The 24173-nt window shown below is 46.0% G+C and overlaps 3 protein-coding genes across 3 annotated transcripts; all 3 read left to right on the plus strand.

Annotated features, from left to right (window-relative positions):
* The first annotated feature begins 968 nt into the window (after positions 1-968).
* On the plus strand, positions 969-9118 carry LOC126994331 (chorion peroxidase-like). The gene is made up of 7 exons (XM_050853659.1): positions 969-979; positions 1366-1462; positions 5363-5535; positions 6208-6325; positions 7318-7443; positions 8255-8423; positions 9102-9118. Exons 1-7 carry the CDS (start codon positions 969-971, stop codon positions 9116-9118), a joined length of 711 nt encoding a protein of 236 aa, XP_050709616.1.
* Positions 9119-9595: 477 nt separating this feature from the next.
* LOC126994333 (peroxidase-like protein 3) lies at positions 9596-14699 on the plus strand. Its single transcript, XM_050853662.1, has 6 exons — positions 9596-9760; positions 11020-11186; positions 11602-11696; positions 12524-12670; positions 13326-13494; positions 14119-14699. The coding sequence occupies exons 1-6, from the start codon at positions 9619-9621 to the stop codon at positions 14188-14190; spliced, it is 792 nt and encodes a 263-aa protein (XP_050709619.1). The 5' UTR covers positions 9596-9618; the 3' UTR covers positions 14191-14699.
* Positions 14700-16295: 1596 nt separating this feature from the next.
* LOC126994332 (chorion peroxidase-like) lies at positions 16296-23949 on the plus strand. Its single transcript, XM_050853661.1, has 7 exons — positions 16296-16739; positions 19897-20047; positions 21259-21435; positions 21842-21983; positions 22436-22523; positions 23033-23145; positions 23883-23949. Exons 1-7 carry the CDS (start codon positions 16296-16298, stop codon positions 23947-23949), a joined length of 1182 nt encoding a protein of 393 aa, XP_050709618.1.
* The last annotated feature ends 224 nt before the right edge of the window (positions 23950-24173 follow it).

Raw genomic sequence — 24173 nt, forward strand, 5'->3', positions numbered from 1 at the left:
AACCCCACTTTTTTTATTTAACCCCTTTTTTATTTTCATACCTTTGGGAAGCCCATTTTTTTAACCTGGGAATAGACTTTTTTTCTACTAAACCCCACTTTTTTATTTAACCCCTTTTTTTATTTTCATACCCTTGGGAAGCCCATTTTTTTTAACCTGGGAATCAATTTTTTTCTACTAAACCCCACATTTTTTTTTATTTAAGAATTACACTTTTGTTATTTTACTTAGGAACGTCGCGCTTTGCCTCCTTTCATCATCTTTCCTTTCCTTTCTCTCCCACACGACCTTTCATCTGTTTCTTATTTACCTTTCTTCGTCCCCCAGTCAGACACACCAGGCGGATGAAAATAGCACAGAACCTCACTCTCGGCCCTTTCTGTTCAGGAGTGGACTCAAAATGGCTTATGGCAATGACCTAAGAGGGGCAGCCATACATTTCGGCGCCCAAGTTCACATGTTGACAAGGCTTTCGTAAGAGTTTGGGGCATTTCAGGAGTATTTCTCTTTATGACCCTGGTGGTAGTTTGACCAACCCTTCCTTTCCTGTACCGTGAACCTAAAGAAACACTCATTAGAACCCGACTGACCTTCCCTCTTTGACGTTTAGAAATAGTTGATTTGAGAAGCGAAGGCGTCTTATAATACCTTCCCTAATGCTTTATCTTTCCTCCGTCCGGGTGTTGGTGGTGTGCGGTCACGGGTCGAGTTGGCACTATCCCCGTCCCTGGTGCTGGAGGGGAGTAAGAGCTCGTACTCCTGCCCCTGCCACCCTCTACTCCCCCACACGCACGGTTCTTCTTCAACACCAAGACCATTCACGACTATGGACTCTTCGACGGACCTGCCTCACTCCACCGCTACCCCCCCCAATCTCGACGCCTTCTTCACTGCCCTCGTAATCTGAATTACTGTCAACTCCCCGCCATTCTTCCTAGGGCGAGATCCCCCACGGCGCCTGGACTATCATGGGCGTGGCGTAAGTGGGCAGAGACAGAGGGACCCAGCGTCGCCTTCTGCAGTGGACCCCAAGGGAATTTCATCGAAGGTGGGATTAGCTGGATTACTGACCCTGAGTGACTTTTTTCTCCCAATCCTGGTTTTGATTTCTGATTTTTGACTTAGTGACTTGAGTGGTGTGATTTTGGTGACTGCTTTGGTGTGCTGCTTATAACTGATGTGGTCTATGGCCCCGCTGATCACATTTTTATGCTCAGTAACGTTAAGACCGGTTTAATTTCTTAGTGCTCCTGTCTTTAGTTTTCTTCCTGTTTCTCAATAGTTTCTTCCAAGTTTCTTTCATGTATTTTACCTATTGTCTCCCCCTCTCCCAGGCAGCGACCCCAACGTGTCTCCATGTTGCAGCAGGTGCATATTGGAGGACCCCGAAGGCCGCTCCCCCCAGCCAGGTGCCTCCTCCGTGGTGCCTGAGGACCTGGCCCCCCAACACCCAGACATGCAGGTGAGGAGGAGGAGGAGGAGGAGGAGGAGGAAAGCAAAGATAAAACTTGTAAAGAGCTGAACCATTAGCGAAGGCCTTCACAACATTTTTTTTTTACTTGTAGTTCAATAGAAGTCTTCAGGATTCACATTTTTTATATTCTAGTTTCCATTTTATTTTTTCTTCTGGAACTTGGAATGCGAAGGAAGGTTTGCTGCACTTGACGCCATTAATAAGTTTCAAATATTACCTCTGATCAAGCATCCTGATTTTACCTACCTAGAATCTTTTTCCCCATCCCCCCTCATCCCTCGTCTCCCATCTCTCCCTCCGCCAAGAGACCTTCCCCGTCGATGCAGTAACACTTCCGCCAAGTACTGCACCATCACCGGCCGCTGTAATAACCTGCCAGCGCCCACAGTATCAACACACCTCCGGCTGTGCCCATGCCAGGCCGTGTAAAGGCCTCGGTCTTTGGTAAGTGGCGGGTCGTCGTCCTCTTCGTTCCCTCCTTTTTGTTCTATGTTTTTTTGTCTTGATCTGTGACGCTTTGAAAGTCATCACTTGTCATCACTTTACTTGTCTTCTCCTTCGCTATTTCTGTGTCCTTTCTCTTGATTGGTCTTTACTTTCAGTAATGGTGTTAGCTTTTTTCATTGTCATGTAAGTGTATCTTCAAGTTTAGGCCTACCTCTTGTAGAAATCCCAGTGTTGCATAAAGTACTTTTTTTCAGTCATGTAGTGTATCTTCAAGTTTAGGCCTACCTCTTGTAAATCCCAGATGTTGTAAGTACTATTTCCCTAAGTATAGATAGAAAGGAAGGGAGAGAAAGCTGAGGAGGGAGGAAAAAAGAAAGATAGAGGAGCAAAGAGAAAGAGAGAAAAGTATGAGCTTATGTTCTTATGTTCCCGCCTCCCTCGTCCCTTCCTGCCTCTCGTGACTCATCCCCTGCTTCTGATCTTAGTTGAGGTCTGCCTCGCATTGTCACAGATCGAAGAGGAGTGAAAAGAAAATGGTGCTAAAGATGACTGACTAAAAGAGTTCTGTTCTTGGGTCTGTGGCTTCGTGTTTGGTACCATTTTATTATCTTTACAAACTGAGAAGTTAGGACGTGAATGCAGACTTTTATTGGCTACATTGAACAGCTGTCAGTCATTCACTCTTATCAATGCCTGACGATGATTACCTGGGATTACCTGGCTCCTGGTTAACATTGCCTGCCAGGTGTTCTCCAGGTGTGCTCCACAGGTGAGTAGTGAGAGTTCAAGACCTTAACTTTTTTTTCTTCCTTTCTTTTTTGATCATATTTTCCCTTTAGACTCTTTCTCCTCTTTCTTTTCTTTTCCTCCCTTCTTTCTCTCTCCTCTCTCTATCTCCTCACTCCCTCTTTCTATATTTGCTCACCACCTGTTCAAACGCACAATTATCAGTCTTTCCAATTTTCTTTTCCTCCTGCTTCTACACTTCCCTCCCTCCTCCGCCACTTTCTTCCTCTCCTCTCCTCAAGGCACACTGGGACCAAGTGTTTATCAGACTTCTCTAGCTTTCCGGTCCATATCAAGGTTGCTGCGGGGGTGCGGCGTCTGAGGGCTGCCCAACGCCCCAGGTGGTGCAAGCCTCGCCTGTGCAATTACCTGGCTGCTGCTGACTACCCTGAATCGTAAGGTCTGGAAGGGCCAGAGAGAGTCACCTTCATTTGCTTCCCGACCTTTCTAACTTCTTTCTTCCTATTTTTCTCCTTCCTCTATACCTCTCTCTTATTTGTTTCTCCCATTCGGTATTTTTCCTCCTCCTCTTTCTGCAAGCATAATAGTTTTGATGTTTTTTTCTTATTTTCCTCATCCACATCTAACCATTCCCTTTCCTGCATTCCTTTACCTCGTCCCCTTTCTTTTCCTCTTATTCCTTTCTTCCCTTCTTTTTCCTTCTCCATTTCCCCTTTCTTTTTCTTTCCTTTTCCCTTTTTACACTTTTCGTCCCCCTTTCTTTCTTCTTGTCCTTTATCCCTTCTTCCTTCTTTTCCTGCTCTTGTTTTCCATTTCTCTTTTCTTTCCCCTATTTACACCTTTCGTCCCCTTTCTTTCCTCTTATTTCTTTGTTCCCTTCTTTACCTTCTGTGTTCCCTTTCTCTTTTTCTTTCCTTTCCCCTATTTCCACTTTCTTCATCCCCTTTCTTTCCTCTTATTCCTTTGTTCCCTCTTTTCGTTCTCTGTTTTCTCTTTCTTTTCCTCTTTCCTTTTCCCTTTTTCCACTTTCTTTCCTCATATTCCTTTGTTCCCTTTTCCTTCTATGTCTTCTTTCTTTTTCTCATTCATTTCCTCTTTCTACACTTTCTTCGCCACCTTTCTAAACTTATCATTATCACCCTCTATCCCTAACCACACCTTTGCTCTCAAACCTCTTCCTCCCTTTACTCCCTTTCTTCCCTTTCTTCTCCAACTTTTCCTTCTCCAACCTCTTCCCTTTACTCTTTCCCTTTCTTAAGCTTCACTTCATCCCTCGTAACTGTTCCTGTCTCCATCTTTTTCCCCTTATCACATCACATCTTCCCTCCCTTCTCCTTCAGACGCGGCGTGGATGAGGCTACGGTCGGTAGTGAAGGGGACTCCTGCCCAATCCCCCGCCAAGTGTCCCTTCACATGAGAGAGGTGCCTCCAACGCCCCTCTGCACCTCCCACAACCCTCCTGGTGATGCAGATAGACAGTTTAGGACTCACGACCTCAGTAAGTTGTGCCCACGCTGAAAGGTAGTTTTATGGGCTGGTGTTCCTCAAGGTGGGAATGATGAGGAGAGCAACTGATGTTTTACTTTGATTCTTTTTGATAGCAATTGTCAGTTGACCAGAACCGATATGGGGAAGAAGAAATGAAGGAACCCATTTAGTTTTCTTTTCAGCCGTAGTCAGATTCTAAAGGGGAGGAAGAGTTAGAGAGAAATCCAATGCTTTGTTTTGCATTAATAACAAGTCAGTCGAAGCTAATAAGGGGAGAATGAAGAGACCTCTGCTCTTTTATTATTACCTTAGTCTGTTAGTCTTCAGACGGAGAAAGAGAACTGACGATGTTTTTTATGCTTTTAACCTCGGTGTGTTTGCTCGCCTATAGAAGGAAACAATGAGGAATCTACTGTCGTTTTATTTATTTTTTAACCTCTCTGTCAATTCTCTAGAAGAAAGAAAGAGGAGTCTACATACCGTTTGATCCCTTTATTACCTCTGTCAGTAGTTTATTCCTCCTCTTCCCTCACCCTCGTCACCTCCCCTGCCCCTGCTGTGCTCCCACCCAGGTGCCGGCCTGTCGCTGCGAGGGAGGCAACCGTGAGCGGGACCTGCACTGCGCGTTGCTGCCCATCCTGCCTGACGACCCGCACATCAAGGCTGACTACTACAACAAGCGCCTTTGCCTCCCTTCTGTCAGGTGGGGTGGCTATGGCATCGTGCATGTGTCTGTTATGTAATAGAGAATTCATGAACTTCATCAATTTCATCTTCTTTCTTCTTCAAGTCTTTTTTTTTGTGTGTGTGTATATTTTGTCTTCCTCATCAGGAGCGAGGTAGTCAGCGGGCGGGACTCCCTAGGGCGGCCCTCCAGGAGCAGTTGTCCCTCAACACCGCCTTCCTCGACCTCTCCACGGTAAGAGGCCCGTCACCCTTGTCCCATCACCTTGTCCCATCACCTTGTCCTGTCACCCTTGTCCTGTCACCCTTGTCCTGTCACCCTTGTCCCATCACCCTCACCCCTGTCCCATCATTCTTATTCCATTACCATTACTCAGTAGCCATGCCCTGTCACTAAATCCTCATCATCATAATTCTTCCTTCTGTTGCTCTTGTACCATCATTTCCCCTTCCTTAATGAGTACCAGTTGGAAAGAATACGGCGTGCGTACAAATTGGCAAACCTCCCTTAACGTGTCACAGGTGTACGGGAGCGACCACTGCCGGGAGAGGAACCTGGGCCTCTACTCCTTCGGGCTGCTGGCGGAGCTGCGCCCGGAGGCGCCCGACGGCGGCTTCCCCCTCGGGCGGGACGCCGTGGCGTGTGAGGAGTGCAGGGCGGAGGGCGACAAGTGCTTCTTCGTGGGGGATGAGCGGTGAGGAAGAGGGGAGGAAGGAGGAAGAAGAGGTGGGGAGAAAAGGAGTTGTTTGTGGGGATGGGAGGTAAATAAGTGTTCTGTATTGGGAGAGGGGTGGGAGGATGGATGGGAGTGAGAGGTGGGGAGAGGAAGGGAAGGGGTTTGGGGGGAGGAAAAGTGTTTTGTAGGGGATGGGAGGTAAAGAAGTGCTCGTATTGGGGAGAGGAGCTGAAATAAAGGCTGGGAGTGAGGTGATGGGAGTGAGAGGTGGGGAGAGGAAGGAAGGGAAGGTGTTTTTGGGAGAGGAAAGGTTGGGAGTGACTCGGTAGGGAATGGGAGGAAAAAAAAGGAGGTAGTAAATTGGGAAAGAACTGGGGAGTAGGTGATGGGTTGGTGGAGTGGGTACGTAATTGAAAATATTAGATAAGGTGAGGAAAGGGTTTTAGCGAGGGCGTAGTCTATATTGCGATGGAGAGATTAGTCGCAAGATTAGTCGCAATAAGAAATAGATTGAGTGAGATGACTGGTGAGTAGGTGAGATCATTTTTTTTTTTACAACAAAGGAGACAGCTCAAGGGCACAAAAAAAGGAAACCATAATAAAAAAACATCCCGCTACTCGCTGCTCCTAAAAAGAATCAAAAGAGGTGGCCGAAAGAGATCATTTGCAGGTATCCATTCTCTTCACCAGGAGCAACGAACACCTTGGGCTGATGGTAAGTCACGTGGTGTTCTTCCGTGAGCACAACCGCCTGGCGCGTGCACTGGGACCCCTCAACCCCCACTGGGACGACGAGAAGGTGTACCAGGTGAGGCGTGCCCGAGCAGGTGTTACCAGACCAGGTGTACCCCCGAAACCGGTATCTTCTCTTTGTACCATAACGTTCATCTACTTTCCTCTGACAGTCAACCAATCAATCAGTCTAGTTACTTTTTCACATGACATTTTCCTCACCTTTACCTTCATTTTTCCTTCATTCATTAAGTTTATATTCCTTTCTGCCACCCACCCATTCGATACACCAATCAGTCTAATCTTTTCCAGTCTTCAAATAGTCTACTTTATTCCACTCGACACTCACCCAGTCAATTCAGTTAGTTTTAGTCTAATATCCTGACACCATCCTAATCAAGCAGTCAGTCACTTTTTTCCCTTTTTCTCCCCATTCTCCACTTTTTTCCCTTTTTCTCCCCATTCTCCACTTTTTTCCCTTTTTCTCCCCATTCTCCACTTTTTTCCCTTTTTCTCCCCATTCTCCACTTTTTTCCCTTTTTCTCCCCATTCTCCACTTTTTTCCCTTTTTCTCCCCATTCTCCACTTTTTTCCCTTTCTCCCCATTCTCCACTTTTTTCCCTTTTTCTCCCCACTCTCTTCAATCAATAATTCCTACACCCTGTCAGTCCACCAGTCACTCAGTTTGGTTCCTTCCTTTTCCTTCAGTCATTCACGTAAGTTTCAATAAGTTCATCAATCAGTCAGTCAATTCCCTTTCACTTTCCTTTTCTTTCAGTCAGGAACTCAATCACCCCATTAGTCAATCAGTCAATTCCCTTTTCCTTCTGTCGATAATTCCATCACCCAGTCAGTCAGTCAGTCATTTCTTCACCTGTCACGCACTCGGTCAATCCTTTCCTTTTTCCTTACATTTTTTCCCTCCAGTCAATAATTCCATCACCCAATCTAGCAATCGGTCAATCAGTCTTGCAATCTTTTACTTTCCTCACCTGTCACTCACCTGTCCCTCCCACCTGTCCGTACCTGTCACTCACCTGTCCATCTCACCTGTCCGGCCCATGTCAGGAGGCTCGCCGCATCAACATCGCAGAGTACCAACACTTCGTCTACAGCCAGTTCTTGCCGGAGCTCCTTGGGCCTATCAAGATGGCAGACTATCGCCTTCAACCAGAATCATCGGGCTACTACCAGGTGAGTCTCGGAGCCAGGTAAGAGGGAGGTTCGTGTGTAGTTTTTATTTTTATTCTTCCATCATCTTCATTCTCCTCTTTATTTGTTTCACTATCACCGTATCTACGACCATTATCACTATCATCTTCCCCTTCATTATCTATCTGGCATCCCCCCCCTCATTTTTTTGTCACCTCTTTAGTTTCATTTTCATTACCTCCTCCCTCTTCATTCTCCTCTTTATTTGTTTCAGTATCTACGACCATTATCACTATCATCTTCCCCTTCATTATCTATCTGGCATCCCCTCCCTCATTTTTTTTGTCACATCTTTCCTTTCATTTTCCTGACCTCCCTCCCTCTTCATTCTCCTCTTTGTTTCACTATCACCATATTTACGACTGCTGTCACTATCATCCTCCCCTTCATTATCTATCTGGCATCCCCCCCATCTTTTTTTTGTCACATCTTCCTTTCATTTTCCTAACCTCCCTTTTTCATCACCATAACCATCACTATCATGTCACATTCTTCCCTTCTTCCTCTCTGTAGCGTCCCATTTTCACCATCACCATAACTAACACCATCATTATCTTCATTTCGTCCATTTATCACCACCATTACCACCACAATCACCACCACAACCACCACAATCACCACCATAACCACCACAATCACCACCCTCACTCTCCCTTCTTCCTCTCTTTAGCGTCCCACTTTCACCATCACCATCATAACTAACACTTATCATTACCTTCATTTCGTCCATTTATCACCACCATAACCACCACGATCACCACCTAAACTCTCCCTTCTTCGTCGCCTTCGCCAGGGTTACGACAGCACCGCCGACCCGTCCATCCTCAACGAGTTCTCCACAGCGGCCTTCAGGGTGGGGCACACGATGGTCCCCGACGAGCTGTTGCTGATGGACAACCACTTCCTCCCCATCGCCTCCGTCCCCATCGTCAACACCTTCCACAATGCCTCCATGACTTGCTGTGTGGTGGGAAGGGAGGAGGAGGGAGGAGGAGTGGGAGGAAGGGAAGAGGAATGGAAGGAAAGGTATTTGAGTGGTATGGTCGAGGAAGGCATGGGAATGGAAGGGGATGGAAGATAACTTTGAAGGCAAGGTTTGGTAACCGATTGTGGATAGTTAAGGATAGGAAAGCAGGATGTGCAGGGAGGAATAGAATGGAAGGGTAGGTATGTTGCATGGGAAGGAAAGGAATGGAAGGGGATGGAAGATAACTTAGAAGACAAGGTTTGGTAACAGATTGTGGATAGTTAAGGATTGGGAAGCAGGATGTGAAGGGAAGGGACGGGAAGGGAAGTTGGAAGGGAGGGGATGAGAAGGAAGGGAAGGGAAGGGGATGAAAGAGAATTTGTAAGGCAAGGTTTGATAATAGATTGGGAATACAGTTAAGGATTGGAAAGCAGGATGTGAGGGAGGAAAAGAAGGGAAGGGAAGGGAAGGGAAGTTGGAGGGGAGGACATGTGAAGGAAGGGAATTGAAGGGGATGAAAGATAATTTGTAAGGCAAGGTTTGATAACAGATTGGGAATACTGTTAGGGATTGGGAAGGATGTGAAGGGAGGAATAGAAGGGAAGGGAGGGCATGGGAAGGAAGGGAATTGAAGGGGATGAAAGATAATTTGTAAGGCAAGGTTTGATAACAGATTGGGAATACAGTTAGGGATTGGGAAGGATGTGAAGGGAGGAATAGTAGGGAAGGAAGGGAAGCTAGAAGGGAGGAAATAGAAGGGGATAAAAGGAAATTTGTAAGGCAAGGTTTGATAAGATTGTGGATACAGTTAAGGTTTGGGAAGAAGGATGTGAAGGAAGGAATAGAAGGGAAGGAAGGGAAGCTGGGAGGGAGCGAATAGAAGGGGATGAAAGGGAATTTGTAAGGCAAGGTCTGATAAGATTGTGGATACAGTTAAGGTTTGGGAAGAAGGATGTGAAGGAAGGAATGGGAGGGAAGGGAAGTTGGAATGAAAGGCATGGGAATCGTCAGGTCAAGTAAACGACTCAGTAAAGGGAAACAGAATGTAAAGGAGAAACGGGAATGGGATGGAATGGAAGAGAGGAATGGAATGAAAACTAAGGGAAAAACCACATTCCCACGACTCCCTCCGTCCCTTCACCTACGACCCCCCTGACTCCCCTCCACCCCTGTGTCCCCGCCAGCCCAAGATGTGTGACCTGGTCTTGCGGGGACTCATTGGCGCCAGACTCCAGCCGGTGGACCTGAAGGTGGTGAAAACGCTCTCCAGTCAACTGTTTGAGGGCCCGCAACACACCGGCCAGGACCTCATTGCCAGGAACATCGCCAGAGGTAAGAGTCGTGGCTATTGGGGTGGTGGTGGTGGTGGTGGTAGTTGTAGTAGTAGTAGTTGTCGTAGTGGTAGTAGTAGTAATAGTAGTATAGTTCCCCTTTGAAAGGCTGTCAAAGAAAATAAAAAGGGTCTCAATGGTTCAGTCTTGTTATTGGTTCCTTAAGTTAATGGTTCCTTCATATTATTGGTTCCTAAATTTAATGGTTCCTTCTTATTATTGGTTCCTAAATTTAATGGTTCCTTCTTATTCTTGGTTCCTAAATTTAATGGTTCCTTCTTATTACTGGTTTCTAAATTTAATGGTTCCTTCTTATTATTGGTTCCTAAATTTAATGGTTCCTTCTTATTATTGGTTCCTAAATTTAATGGTTCCTTCTTATTATTGGTTCCTAAATTTAATGGTTCCTTCTTATTATTGGTTCCTAAATTTAATGGTTCCTTCTTATTATTGGTTCCTAAATTTAATGGTTCCTTCTTATTATTGGTTCCTAAATTTAATGGTTCCTTCTTATTATTGGTTCCTAAATTTAATGGTTCCTTCTTATTATTGGTTCCTAAATTTAATGGTTCCTTCTTATTATTGGTTCCTAAATTTAATGGTTCCTTCTTATTACTGATTCCTAAATTTAATGGTTCCTAAATTTAATGGTTCCTTCTTATTACTGGTGCTTTGATTAATGGTTCCTTCTTATTATTGGTTCCTAAAGTTACTGGTTCCTTCTTATTACTGGTGCTTTAATTGATGGTTCCTTCTCAACACTGACCGTCTCAAATCCTTCCTCTATGGGGCGTGGCCAGGCATTAGAATGTTACCAAGCATATGTCTGTGACGGAGATGAGCACTGAGGCCACGTGCAGCATAGCGTACGCCCCAACTTTACCTTAAGGGCCGTACTCAAACATTTCGGCACCCAGGCACACACACATTTGACAAGGCTTTCGTAGGAGTTTTAAATTTCCAGGGTAGTTTTACGGCCCTCCTGGTAGTTTGATCCTTTTTTTTACAAAGTCGACAGCCTGAGGGCACAAAAAGGAAACAATAATAAAAAAAAGCCCGCTACTCGCTGCTCCTAAAAAGAATCCAAAGAGGTGGCCGAAAGAGGGGTCAATTTCGTGAGGAGAGGTGCCGTGAACCTAAAAAAACACCTATTAGAACGCGACTGGAATCATTTTCGGCCTTTGGGAATAGTTAATGTGAGGGGCGTAAGCGTCTGACAACACCGGCCTTAGTCTTGCCCACTCCCCCCCTTCCCCCCAGGACGTGACCACGGGTTGCCGCCCTACGTGCAGTACCGGGAGGCGTGCGGCGGCCCCGTCACCACCTCCTTCGACGACCTACTGACCTCCATGCCGCGCCAGGCCGTGCACGCCCTCGCCAGGACCTACGCCAGAGTGGAGGACGTGGACCTGTTCGTCGGGGGCCTCGTGAGTAGCGCCGAAGGGCCAGACAGTATTGCCATGTTGGGAGGGGTAGAGAAAGTGTAGCCAGATAAGGAGGTTCATCTTTACATCCTTGGAGAGTCTTTTGCTTATGGCTGTTCTATTTTTTGCTATTTGAAGTGTTTTATGGCATATTGAAGGTTTTTGTTTGCCATATGAAGTGTTTTATGGCATATGAAGTGTTTTATTGCCATATGAAGTGTTTTTTGCCATGTGAAGTATATTTTGCCGTAGTGTTTTTCAGGTTTTTGTCGTCATATGCTGTGTTGTTGCCATGTTTTTTTTTGTTTTGGCAAGTCTGACTTTTGTATTGTTTTTAGTTTTTTTATGAGTACATTGAAGACTGAAAACGAAGGCTAAGTATGTATAGTGTATGTTTGTTCGTGTGTGTGTGTCGCAGGCGGAGTTCCCCGTGTCGAGGGGGCTGGTGGGGCCAACCTTCGCCTGCCTCATCGGTTACCAGTTCTTCAACCTGAGACGCGGCGACAGGTTCTGGTGAGTCGCGTCTGTGTCCGCCGCTTTCTGTTCGTCTGTGTTCATCTCTGTTTCTGGGTCCGAGTGGCAGTGTCTTTAACTTGGATTGACCTCACCTTTTCCCCCCTAAAAAAAAAAATCGCGAGCAGTGCTAAAAAAAAATACAGAAGACGGTGAGGTTGAGTGTTTTAACTTTATTCTTTAGTAGTGAAATTTGCGCCTCGTCCCTTAAGCCCTCTATGTCTGTCGGTCTCTCTTTTTGACGAGTTACCCCACTAAGAAAAAAACCACTACGCTCTTTGCTTGGAAGTGTTACGTCTCTTATCTAAAGTTAAATAAGATCTCCCATCGTCCAGTCTCTTCACCAGCACCTTCAGCGTCTTAATCCAACCCTTCAGTGTCCTCAATATCGGTAACACAACCTGACACTCGCTCCTTTTTCCCTCCTTTCCTTCCTTCCTTTCTGTCATCCTACTGTTATTCCTTCATTCTTTTCCTACTTCCCTCCCTCCCTTCTTACATTTCTTCCTTCTCCCTTTTCCTCCTTCCTTCCTCCTTCCCTCCTTTCCTTCTTTCCTTTCCCTCCTTTCCTTCCTTCCTTTCTATCATCCTACCCTTATTCCTTCCTTCCTTTCTATCATCCTACCCTTATTCCTTCATTCCTTTCCTACCTCCCTCCCTTCCTCCTTGCATTTCTTCCTTCTCCCTTTTCCTCCTTCCTTCCTTTCCCTCCTTTCCTTCTTTCCTTTCTATCATCCTACCCTTATTCCTTCATTCCTTTCCTACGTCCCTCCCAACCCTCCATCTTACATTTCTTCCTACTCCCTTTTCCTCTTTCCCTCCGTCAGGTACGAGAACGCCGACGCGGGCTTCACTCCGGCGCAGCTGAGGGCTCTCCGCAGCGCCTCGACCCTTAACCGCCTCCTGTGTGACAATTTCGACGGCACTAACGAGAGGTTGCCCGCCAGCATCTTCCACCTCCCGTCCCAGCGAGGGTGAGTGTGCTGGCCTGGGTGTTCTTTGTGGTTTTGATGTTTACGATAATGGAGTAGGGTGAATGAAGCAGTTACGGTAAGATTAATCAGTGAATTCCGCGCCAAAAGAGTTCTAACCTATGTGTTTTTTTGCTTACGAGAATGGAGTAGTGCTGATACAGAAAGTTGTAGTATGATTAGTCGAACAACGCAACCAAAAGCTAAACAATCACAAAAAATTGAGTGTTGTAAGTTATTCTTTAGTTGTTTATGTAAATGGAGTAATCTTAAGAGTTATGAGGTTAATTGATGAATAGCGTAACAATAACTACGAAAACAAGATAGTAATCACTGAGGGCTCAAGAAAAGACTACAAAAAATATTAAAAACTCCATACGAGACCACAATGAGGCTCCCGAAACACTTGCCCGTCTATGGAAAACCGAAGATGCCCCCCAAAATATTCTAACTAGGCGTTTTAAAGATATCCCCACAAGTATTCTAAGTAACTAGGTGTTTTAAAGATATCCCCAAAAGTATTCTAAGTAACTAGGTGTTTTATAGTTTCCGGTTGAAGGAGAGTAAATAAATTATAATAGGTTCTCACAATGGTTCCTTCCTTCCATGTTTTCCCTGTTCTTCTTTAAACCTTCTCCATCTTCACCCACCCCGCCAGGAACCCGCTGCTGCCGTGTGACCACCTGACGCCCCTTGACCTCAGCCCGTGGAAGGAGCACTACCGCGGCGACGAGGTGGAGTGTGAGTACCTGGGCCGCGCTTACGCCCCCGGCAGGAACGTCCACGTCTCGCACTGCCTCGTCTGCGTGTGCCAAGCCAAGGGACTGGTGAGGAAGCGGAGACCAGCCGTGTTAATGTTGATTCTTTGTATTTTGAAACTTTATTCGATTTAGTTTTCTTTAGATTTTCAGTTGTTTTTTTGTTTTTTCTTTAACTTTTTTTACCTATTTTTTTTCTTTATTTAGATTTTCAGTTGCTTTTTTTTTTTACCCATTTTCACATTCACGTTTCTAGCCAAGACTCGCAAATATTGAAAAAAAAAGAGGAACAGTAGTTGATATGAAGGTATTTTTTTTAGATAGTTTTTTTATTCTTTATTTTATCAACGACTTTAATTGCCACATCGACACTGCCTCCTTTCTCAAACTTGTGTTCCCTCCGTTAACCTTTTCAGTCTAATATTAACTAGTCTCATGGCATTCCTTATCAGTACTATTCTTCGTCCACTTAACTTTTCCTGGATTTTTTCTCCCCCACGCACCACGGCCCTCTCAATCCACTAGCCTCGTTTTCTAATCCGCCTTTACAATCTGATATTAACTGCCTGTATAATATTCCTGAACCTTGTCTTCATCAGTACTCTTTTCTTCGCGTTCTTAACCCATGCACTTGGTCACTAATCCGCCCACCACCATTCACCTTCTCACCACCTTCGTTTCTCACGTCATCAGATGCGGTGTCAACCCAACCCGTCTGGCTGCCAACAACCCGACCATGACGAACACTGCCGACTCATCTGCTGAGGCTCCGACGAAAGGGAGGATACGGAGGGCGAGACGAGACCCGACGGAGTGGCCGAAGGAGGGAACGAAGTTGTAATTTAAGGAGAAAGTATTAGGCATATTTAAGAAGGGGAAATCATGGGCATGTGAGAAAAATAAAGAATCCGGGTAGACTGAAAGGAAATTAAGGGCTTATACAAGAAGGAAGATTGAAGACTATAATTACAAGATTGTATGACCTTATTCTCTCTTGTGTGGGTTGTTAAAATTGCTGACAGACGTGAATAAAAACTGTTCATGATATCTTGTTAAATGATGGAAAGCAATAAACTAATCTCTTAATTGCTTTACCCCAAAATTATGCCCTCGAGAGTTGTAAGTAAACCACGTCGGGGTTGTAAATAGAGTATGAATTGTAAATAAACTTAGGCTCAATTTGTGACTCTTAGGATTGTTGAAAGTATGATGTAGGTGCCCTGAGTATTGTTGAAACTAGTTATAAGTTGTTGAAATAAAAACCTTTCTTGTATCGTTGGTGTGTTCGTTTACTCGTGGGTGGAAATGAAGCACAATGACTATATAACTACGGAAGGAGACTTTCTGAAAATGTTGGGGAGAGACAGTTGTTGGAGCTGGGGTAAAAAGACACTAGGTGAACCAACTGGGAAAAGGAAAAGATTGCTTAAATTGAGAGAAGATGGAAGTGCAAGCTTAGTCATAAAGGGACGTTATTATCTGAACATTGTCCTTACCATGGAGCTTCACGGCGAGAACTTCCCAAACTTGTGCCAACTTAAACGAAACAAGGATGCAGGATTCACCCAAAAAAAAAAAAAAAAAAAAAAAAAAAAAAATAGGTACATAATTAAAATTTCAAAACACTTCTGAAGCCGAAGCCTTATCAGTGTTTCAACTCGACACTAGAAACGAGTTTGAAACGACACACATGATAGACCAGTTTCATCCGCATGCTTTACAGATTAGGTACCAGAGTTGTATTGTTATAATTGGGCATCCCATGAAACTTAACTGAAGCTTCGCAGTTTGTAATCATTGCCAAACCGTCACTGCTGTTTCAGGGCCAACGTAAAGCAAAGATTTTGGGGTTAATCAGACAACCACACGAGACCAGGCAATTGGAAAGAGGATGTGCTCTAGTCCTTGTTTTGGATTATTTTAAACGAGACTAAACCGACGGCAAAGTTGGAAATAAATGCGAATCCTTACGCGATACTTTTGTGTTGCTTCAGGCTCGTTAATCTACGTTTGTGAGGAAAGTGAAGGCTTCGTGGTTTCATGACACTGATGAGTAAAAGGAAAGCGAGGACGAGTTGTCACGGTAAGGAAACTTATAATATATAATTGATAATTACCGAATAAGCAGTTTTTAGTTGGATGAAACTAATATTGATGAAAATGCCCTCGGGTGTTATTCAGGGCGCCTAAGGTAAAAAAGGCATGAAAGCTGTTCTTCTTAGTTGTTCAGGAGTAAATAATGATTGCTTGGTAACAACAAATGGCGTGCTCACATTTCTATTCAGGCGTTAGCTGAAGCCAGACCCCAACCCTGAAATGTCTCTGAGACTGCTTCACAGCTCACCGCAGCACCGTCTACAGGCCGGCGAAGCCAACACATAACTGACGTAGCGCCTTCCAAGTCTTCAACCGTTTGTGGTGGTCCGGGCCGCGGAAGGAATGGTCATCGTTTGGAACTCGTGAGGCTGGCGCGGCGCCGTGTGAACACCCATAGCCCTGCTGAAGGTGGTACGTGTGAAATTAAGTGCTTTGTTCTTTTGGGTGAACCTAGTTTGTCCTGCGTGGCTAAAGTAGCATGGTTTAGGTGCATATGTGGAACGGTGATTATATCAGCATTTTCGAATTCTTGCTTCCGTTGAAAACTTTAAAACTATTTGGCTTTTGATTTCTTGGCGACCTCGTACCATATGCCTGCGTCCATATGGTAAATTAAGTCTTTACCGTGTTTTTGCCCCACGCACTGTTGATAACCTGTACATTTAAGAGTTAGCAGGGTGACTTGAGTTGAATACGATCATGCACTAGTTTATCCGCGTTCAATCATTCTCGGGTGTAACAATCTCTTACTTTCTCATCGTTCAATCTCCAATATGTCCCCTCTGCCCAGGTGTTGGTGCTGCTGGTGGGCTGGTGTGCCGCTGCTCCCGCCCCCATTCCTGCCCGCATTCCTGACCCAGCCCCTGCCCCTGCCCTTGCCTCCGCCCCTGGCCCCGACCCTGCCTCCGCCCCTGGCCCCGACCCTGCCTCCGCCCCTGGCCCCGACCCTGCCTCCGCCCCTGGCCCCGACCCTGCCTCCGCCCCTGGCCCCGACCCTGCCTCCGCCCCTGGCCCCGACCCTGCCTCCGCCCCTGGCCCCGACCCTGCCTCCGCCCCTGGCCCCGACCCTGCCTCCGCCCCTGGCCCCGACCCTGCCTCCGCCCCTGGCCCCGACCCTGCCTCCGCCCCCGGCCCCGACCCCGCCTCCGCCCTTGCCTGAGCACCCTGACACCAACTGCCTCCCACGCCGACGCTGCTACCTCGACGAAGAACCAAGTGTGAGGGAACGCCTTCCTTCCCTGCCCCCGCCTGCTGGCGGCGGCGGCGGAGGCGGCGGCGGCGGCGGCGGCGGCGGCGGCGGCGGCGGTGGTGGTGGTGGTGGTGGTGGTGGTGGCGGTGAGTACTTACGTTGAGAATGAACTTTAAATCAAAGATATTTAAACGTCGTGTTAGTATTTATTAAGTTATGTAGTTAGTTTGACTTTTATTTCCAATTTTGTGTTTCGATGTTGTGCCTGATGCTGGATTGGCTTAGTCTTGGCATCTACTTATTTTTCCTTTCCGTTCCAGGCTCCACTTCCTCCACCTCCACCCCCTTCACCTTCCCACCCTCCACTCCCTTCACTTTTCCTTCCTCCCCCCCCTTCACTTTCAGCTCCACGCCCAAGCCCGTCACCTTCCGCCCCTTCACTTTCGGCCACTCCACCACCCCCAAACCCTTCACCTTCGTACCCCCCACCCCCTCCAGCTCCTGTCTCCCCTTCTGCTGATCCTCAAGGCTGCCCCTGCCCTCCCCCACTTTCTGGCAAGAACTGACCACTCTTGGGGTAAGAACTGACCTGTGTACCACCCACGAAGTATCACTGGGCACCCACCCATTACCCATCACTCTTACTCACCACTCAGTGCATTAATAACTCCCCTCACTTATATACTAAATTATTCATTTTATATACTGTTCATTCACTTATATACTCATTCATCTGATTTATATACTTGTTCATTCACTTATATACTCGTTCATTCACTTATAACTGTTCACTACCTCTACTCGTTCATTCACTTATATACTCGTTCATTCACTTATATACTCGTTCATTCACTTATATACTCGTTCATTCACTTATATACTCGTTCATTCACTTATATGCTCGTTCATTCACTTATATGCTCGTTCATTCACTTATATGCTCGTTCATTCACTTATATGCTCGTTCATTCACTTATTACTCATTTACTCATCGTTTACCCATTAATCATCGTTTACTCACACTTTTACTCTCTTTTACTCACTCTTTTACTCACTCTTTTACTCACCTTTACCACTGCCATCTTCACTAGCTTACTCGCTTAGTCGCTCACTCACTCGTTTACTCACTTTCGTTTACTCGCTCGCTTAGTCACCTTTTACCTGTTTACTTCACTTTACTTGCTTACTTCACTTCTTTTACTGTTTACTCACTCTTTTTTACTGTTTACTCACTGTTTAACACCGTTTACTCCTTTACCAACCCCACCGCCCACCACCCCACCCGCTCCATCCACCCCCACTGGCTCCATCCAACCCCACCCGCCCACCACCCCACTGCTCCACCACCCCACCCCTCCACCACCCCACCCTGCCCACCACCCCACTGCCCACCCCACCCCACTGCCCACTCACTCTTTTACTCGACCACCTCACTCTTCACTCTCCTCAATTGCTTTATCACCTTTACTCACTTCACTTCACCTTTACTCGTTTACCACCCTCATCGTTTACCTACTCTTCACTACCTTTACCACTTTTCACTCTGTTTACCACTCGTTTACTCACCACACTGCCTGTTTACCTGCTTCACACCCTTTTACCTTTTGCTTACTCACCCGCTTTCACTCACTCGCTTACTCACCTCGTTTACCACTCTTTACTCCTTCACTCACTCTTTACTCACCGCTTACTCACTCTTTACCTCTTACTCACCACTTCACTCACTGCTTCACTCATTTTCACCATTTCACTCGCTTACTCACTTCCGTTTACATTCTGCCATCACTCGCTCACTCGCTCGCTTACTCGCTTGCACCGTTTCACTTGCTTACTCACTCGCTTACTCGCTTACTCACTCGCTTACTCACTCGCTTACTCACTCGCTTACTCACTCGCTTACTCCTTTACTCGCTTACTCACTCGCTTACTCCTTTACTCGCTTACTCACTCGCTTTTCACTGCCTGACCACTTTACTCACTGCCCACTGTTTCACCGCTTACCACGTTTACTCACCTGCTTACTGTTTACACTTACCACTCTGCTTCACTCTGTTTACTCACGCGCTTACTCGTTTACTCACTCGCTTACTCGTTTAAGCACTTCGTTCACTGCTTACCGTTTACTCACTGCTTACTTGCTTAACACCTTACCTGCTTACTCGCTTACCACCTTCCGCTTACTCGCTTACTCACTCGCTTACTCTTCGGGTTTACTTCCACTGCTTTACTGCTTCACGATTTCGCTTGCTTCCGTTTGCCTGCCTGCTTTCATCGCTTACTCCCCTTACCTGCCACTCACCTCTGCCATTCGCTTACCACCTCGGCCACCTTTACTCACCTGTACTCACTCGCTTACTCACCGCTTACTCACTCCCACCGCTTACCTGCTCACTGCCGCCACCGCTTACCCGCTTACTCACTCGCTTACTATGTTCGCCACTGTTGTTTTACGTTTAATGATATTTCGCTTACCACTGCCACTCGCTTACTCACCTGGTTCTGCTTACCTTCACTCGCTTACTCACTCGCTTACTCACTCGCTTACTCACTTACTCACTCGTTTACTCGCTTACCACACATTTTGTTTACTTGCTTACTTTTACTCACCTGTCACCTGGCCACCACCTGCCACTGCCATCACCGCCACCACTGCCACTGCCACCACTGTTTTTTTTTTTTTTCATTTCTTGCCATCACTGTTTACTGCTACCGCCTGCCATTGCTTACTTCGCTTACTCACTCGTTTACTCTTTTACTCACTCGTTTACTCTTTTACTCACTCGTTTACTCTTTTACTCACTCGTTTACTCTTTTACTCACTCGTTTACTCTTTTACTCACTCGTTTACTCGTTTACTCACTCGTTTACTCGTTTACTCTGTTTACTTTTACTCTTCCACTCTGTTTACTCGTTTACTCACTGTTACTCGTTTACTCACCGTTTACTTTTACTCTTGCTACTCGTTTCATCTACCTCGTTTACTCGTTTACTCACTCGTTTACTCGTTTACTCACTCGTTTACTCGTTTACTCACTCGTTTACTCGTTTACTCACTCTTTTACTAGTTTACTCATCGCTTACTCATTTACTCTTATGAACGCCCTCGCACTTTTCCATATAATTAATCTCTTACTTATACTTATTTATCCACTTATTCGTACTCACCTAGTCATCCACACCCCTAGTCATCCACGTCTCGCCCCGGCAGCCACATGGAGACCTTCTGCGACCCTTCCTCACCCTACCGAACGTTCAGTGGCCGCTGCAACAACCTCCAACACCCGGACTTCGGCGCCGCTGGTCAAGACTTCATCCGCCTCCTCCCCCCAGCCTACGGTAAGAGGGTGGAAGTGTTGGGTCACGGTTATAGAGGATTAGGTTGCTACAAGTATGAACTTAAAGCAGTGATTAGGGAGCACAAGGGATTGGGTTTGGTTATAGAGGATTAGGGTTTAAGTATAAGGAATTGTTTGGTTACAGAGGATTAGGGGTTAAGTATAAGGGGTTGGGTCACGGTTATAGAGGATTAGGGGTTAAGTATAAGGAATTGGGTTTGGTTATAGAGGATTAGGGTTTAAGTATAAGGAATTGTTTGGTTACAGAGGATTAGGTTATATATGTTGGGTCACGGTTATAGAGGATTAGTTGGCAAGTATAATGAATTGGGTTTGCTATAGAGGATTAGGTTTAAGCATAATGAATTTGCTTGGTTACAGAGGATTAGTTACATAAGGGGTTGGGCCACGGTTATAAGGGGCTAATTAGGTTAACAGAGGATTAGGGTTAAGTATAAGGAATTGGCCTACGGTTGTAGAGGATTAGCTAAGCATAGAATTGTGTTTGGTTATAGAGGATTAGGGGTTAAGTATAAGGGATTGGGTCACGGTTATAGAGGATTAGGGGTTAAGTATAAGGAATTGGATTTGGTTATAGAGGATTAGGGGTTAAGTATAAGGGATTGGGTTTGGTTATAGAGGATTAGGGGTTAAGTATAAGGAATTGGGTTTGGTTATAGAGGATTAGGGGTTAAGTATAAGGGATTGGGTTTGGTTATAGAGGATTAGGGGTTAAGTATAAGGGATTGGGTTTGGGTATAGAGGATTGGGGGAGAGTACATGGAATTTGGTTTGGTACTACAGGGATTGGAGAAGAGTTTATAGGGATTGGATGTTAGTTTGTGTGGACATAATGGTTTTAAGATGGATTGTGTTAGGAATATAGACATAGCAAAGAGGAAAAAATACAAGAAAACTATAAATTCCTCCTTCATTCCCTTCTCCACTCTCCCTTCTCCCCATTCTCTTTTCCCCTTTTTTTCGGTCCACCCCTTTCCCAAAACCCGTTCTCCCTCTTTCTCCCCTCTCATTTCCCTTCGCTCCCCTCCCTTTTTCCCTCCCCTGTTTTTCTTCTTTCCTTTCCCCTTCTTTTCTCCCACTTTTCTCCTCTCCTTTCTCCCTCTATTTCCCCTTTCTACTTTTTTACCCCACTCCTTTCGTTCTTTCCTTTCTCTCTCCTCCTTCTTTCCCTCCCTCCTTCCTCCTCGCCAGACGCTCCCGCACTATTCCGCACCCAATCGGTCCGCGGCGGCCTGCTGCCCAACCCTCGCCTGCTGAGCCTGCTGCTGCGCCACGTACCGGAGGGCCACGGCCAGCCCGCCAACGCCCTCTTCGTCCAGATGGGGCAGTTTGTGGACCACGACTTCGCCGTCACCACCACCGTCAGAAGTGAGCGGCAAGGGGACTTATTTTTTTATTGGTTATGCGGGTGTTTATTTTTATTTTATTTTTTTATTACTACTATTACCAATAAGTCTACTACTTCTAATAATAATGAAGCTGCTACTACTACTACTAATACTGTTACTACGATTATAATTACTACTACTACTACTACTACTACTACTACTACTACTCTACGTATTAAGATTTCATTGTTGCTCCATGTTTCTAGCAATCCATTCACTACTACTGTTAGATACTTATTCCTGCTACTTAAAATGTCATCACACTTATAATTGATAGTTGTCATTCTTGGTAGTGGTGTAGCTCTTAAAACGTCTATGAAGGGCCAAGGAGTATTTCGGCACTTTACTCTTCCTCTTTGTTCTTCCTCTTTACTCTTCTTCCCCAGGTGGCGGTGACTCTGGGTTCAGCTGCCGCCCCTGCTCCTCTTGGGTCCACCCCCCTTGCGCGCCCATCCCCATCCCCGTCAACGACCCGTACATGCCCCCCGTCACGGAGTCCGGCCAGCCCAGGTGCCTCCGCTTCACCAGGTAAGCAGTGGTCGCACCGGTGATCGGGAGTGCCACAGGTAAGGCGAGACGAGTTGGTCAAATATTATATAATTTTGGAATTTTTACATATTTTACATTTTATATATTTACGCTTGTCTTATGAGAACAAATATAGAGCAAATTATTTATAGTGTGCTCATAAACTCGAGTAGTGAAGTGTCTTGGGAGAACAAATAGACCAAATTAATTATAGTGTGCTCATAAACTCTAGTAGTGAAGTGTCTTAGGAGAACAAATATAGACCAGATAGTTTATAGAGTGCTCATGACTAGTTCTAAAATATTTTAAGAGAACAAAATTTATAGACCAGATAGTTTTACAGTGTCTTTATAATCTCTAGTAATAGTGTCTTATGAGAACAAATGGACCAAATATAGTCGGTTTAGTGTCTTCATCAACTCTGGTAACTCCATTTCTTTCCCTGGTGGCAGGAGTGTGGGGCACGTCACCAGGGACGCGCATGGCCGCAGAACTCTCCGGCAACCCAACATGAACACGGCCTTCATCGACATGGCCCCGGTGGGTGTGGGTGTAAATGGATGTCTGAAGTGGATGGTGAGATACGAGAGACATGGCCCCGGTGGATGTGGGTGTAAATGAATGTCTGAAGTGGATGGTGAGATACGAGAGACATGGCCCCGGTGGGTGTGGGTGTATATGATTGTCTGATGTGGATGGTGAGATAAAAGAGTAACAATGAGCTAGTGAAAATGGGGATGTATGTATAGATGTGAGGGTTAGATTATAGGCTGATGTGTGCGTGTCTGTGTTTGTTGGTGCATGTATGTGTATGTATGGTGTCCGATTAATTCCTCGGTCAATTCTCAAACTTGTAAAAAAATTAAAAAAATAAAAACAATCGTTACACTCGCGTAAAAACCTTGACATTTGGGGTTTGTTCATAGTTAATTACGCACCAAACCTTCACCTTTTCCGTTAATCACCTACCGTAAACTTACTGTCGCTCTCCCCTTTATCTGTCTCTCCCCTGCCCAGATCTCGCCTTTATCTGTCTCTTCCCTGCCCAGATCTACGGTAACGAGGCCTGCACGGCGGAGTCAATGCGGGAGCGTCGCGGCGGGCGGCTACGGTCTGACACCAACCACATGCCTCTGATGCGGCCGGCCTCAGAGTTCCCGTTGTATATCGGAGGATTGGTCACTGCATGCACTCCGGAGACAACAGGTGAGGGGGCGGGGATGGCGAGGAGGGTAGTTTTGTGTTGCTAGTGTCTGTGATTGGTGGTGGCTAAGTCTATAATACCAAGTCAAGACATACGCAGCTTTGTGGGAGGAGACACGGCAGAGGCGTGGTTTATGCGTGACACTGCTTGGAGCCAAACTAGAGAATGTAGAAACAGTGATTTAGAGAAAACGAAAGAAGTCTGACTAATTTAAACCAATCACTTCAACATGCCCTTCCTCGCACCCCACACCGCCGTTTGTAGTCAATGTAATTACAGTCACGCAATAGCACAATAAAAAGGCATATTTTTTTCGTCAGTGGCTTGCCGGAACGCGCCGTGAAAGAAGGCGAGAATGGACATCCAAAGTGCACACACGGCCGCAAATTTAGTCACCCCTGAACTGGCGGCGATTTTTAATTTTTTTTTTACCTTCAAGTGACGTCATCCCGCTGCTCCGCCCCCAAACCGCCCCTGAAGCAGAGTGACTTGACTTTGTATATATTGACTTAGGGTGGTGGTGTGAGCTGTACGTACTGATGCTTGTGTGTGCGTGAGTTAGTGTGTGGTCATAGGAATTCCAATCTTTTTTTTTTTCACGAGTTCGGTCAACTATAAATCAATCGCATATGAAACACCGTACTTGGTCTTGTTCCCGCCCCCTCACACCTGTCCCCGCCTCTCATCACCTTCAGGGCCAACGAGAACCTTGGCCTGTCGATGCTCCACGTGCTGTTCCACCGCGCCCACAACCACACATGAAGGCTGTGAGGCGTCAATCCACACTGGGACGACGAGCGGCTCTTCCAGGTGTGTGGGGCGTGAGGTGCTTGTTAAGGAGTGAGAGGGAGGATGATATGGAGAGAGGAAAGCAGAGCAAGAGAAATGGAGAGGAGAGGAGTGGGGAGAAAAAGGAGATGGAGAATGGGATGGAATTAAATGGAGCAGTAAGAAGGAATGGAAAGGAAGAGAAAATGGGGTTAGGG

This window comes from Eriocheir sinensis, unplaced genomic scaffold (genome assembly GCF_024679095.1).
Source record: "Eriocheir sinensis breed Jianghai 21 unplaced genomic scaffold, ASM2467909v1 Scaffold776, whole genome shotgun sequence".
Taxonomy (NCBI): Eukaryota; Metazoa; Arthropoda; class Malacostraca; order Decapoda; family Varunidae; genus Eriocheir; species Eriocheir sinensis.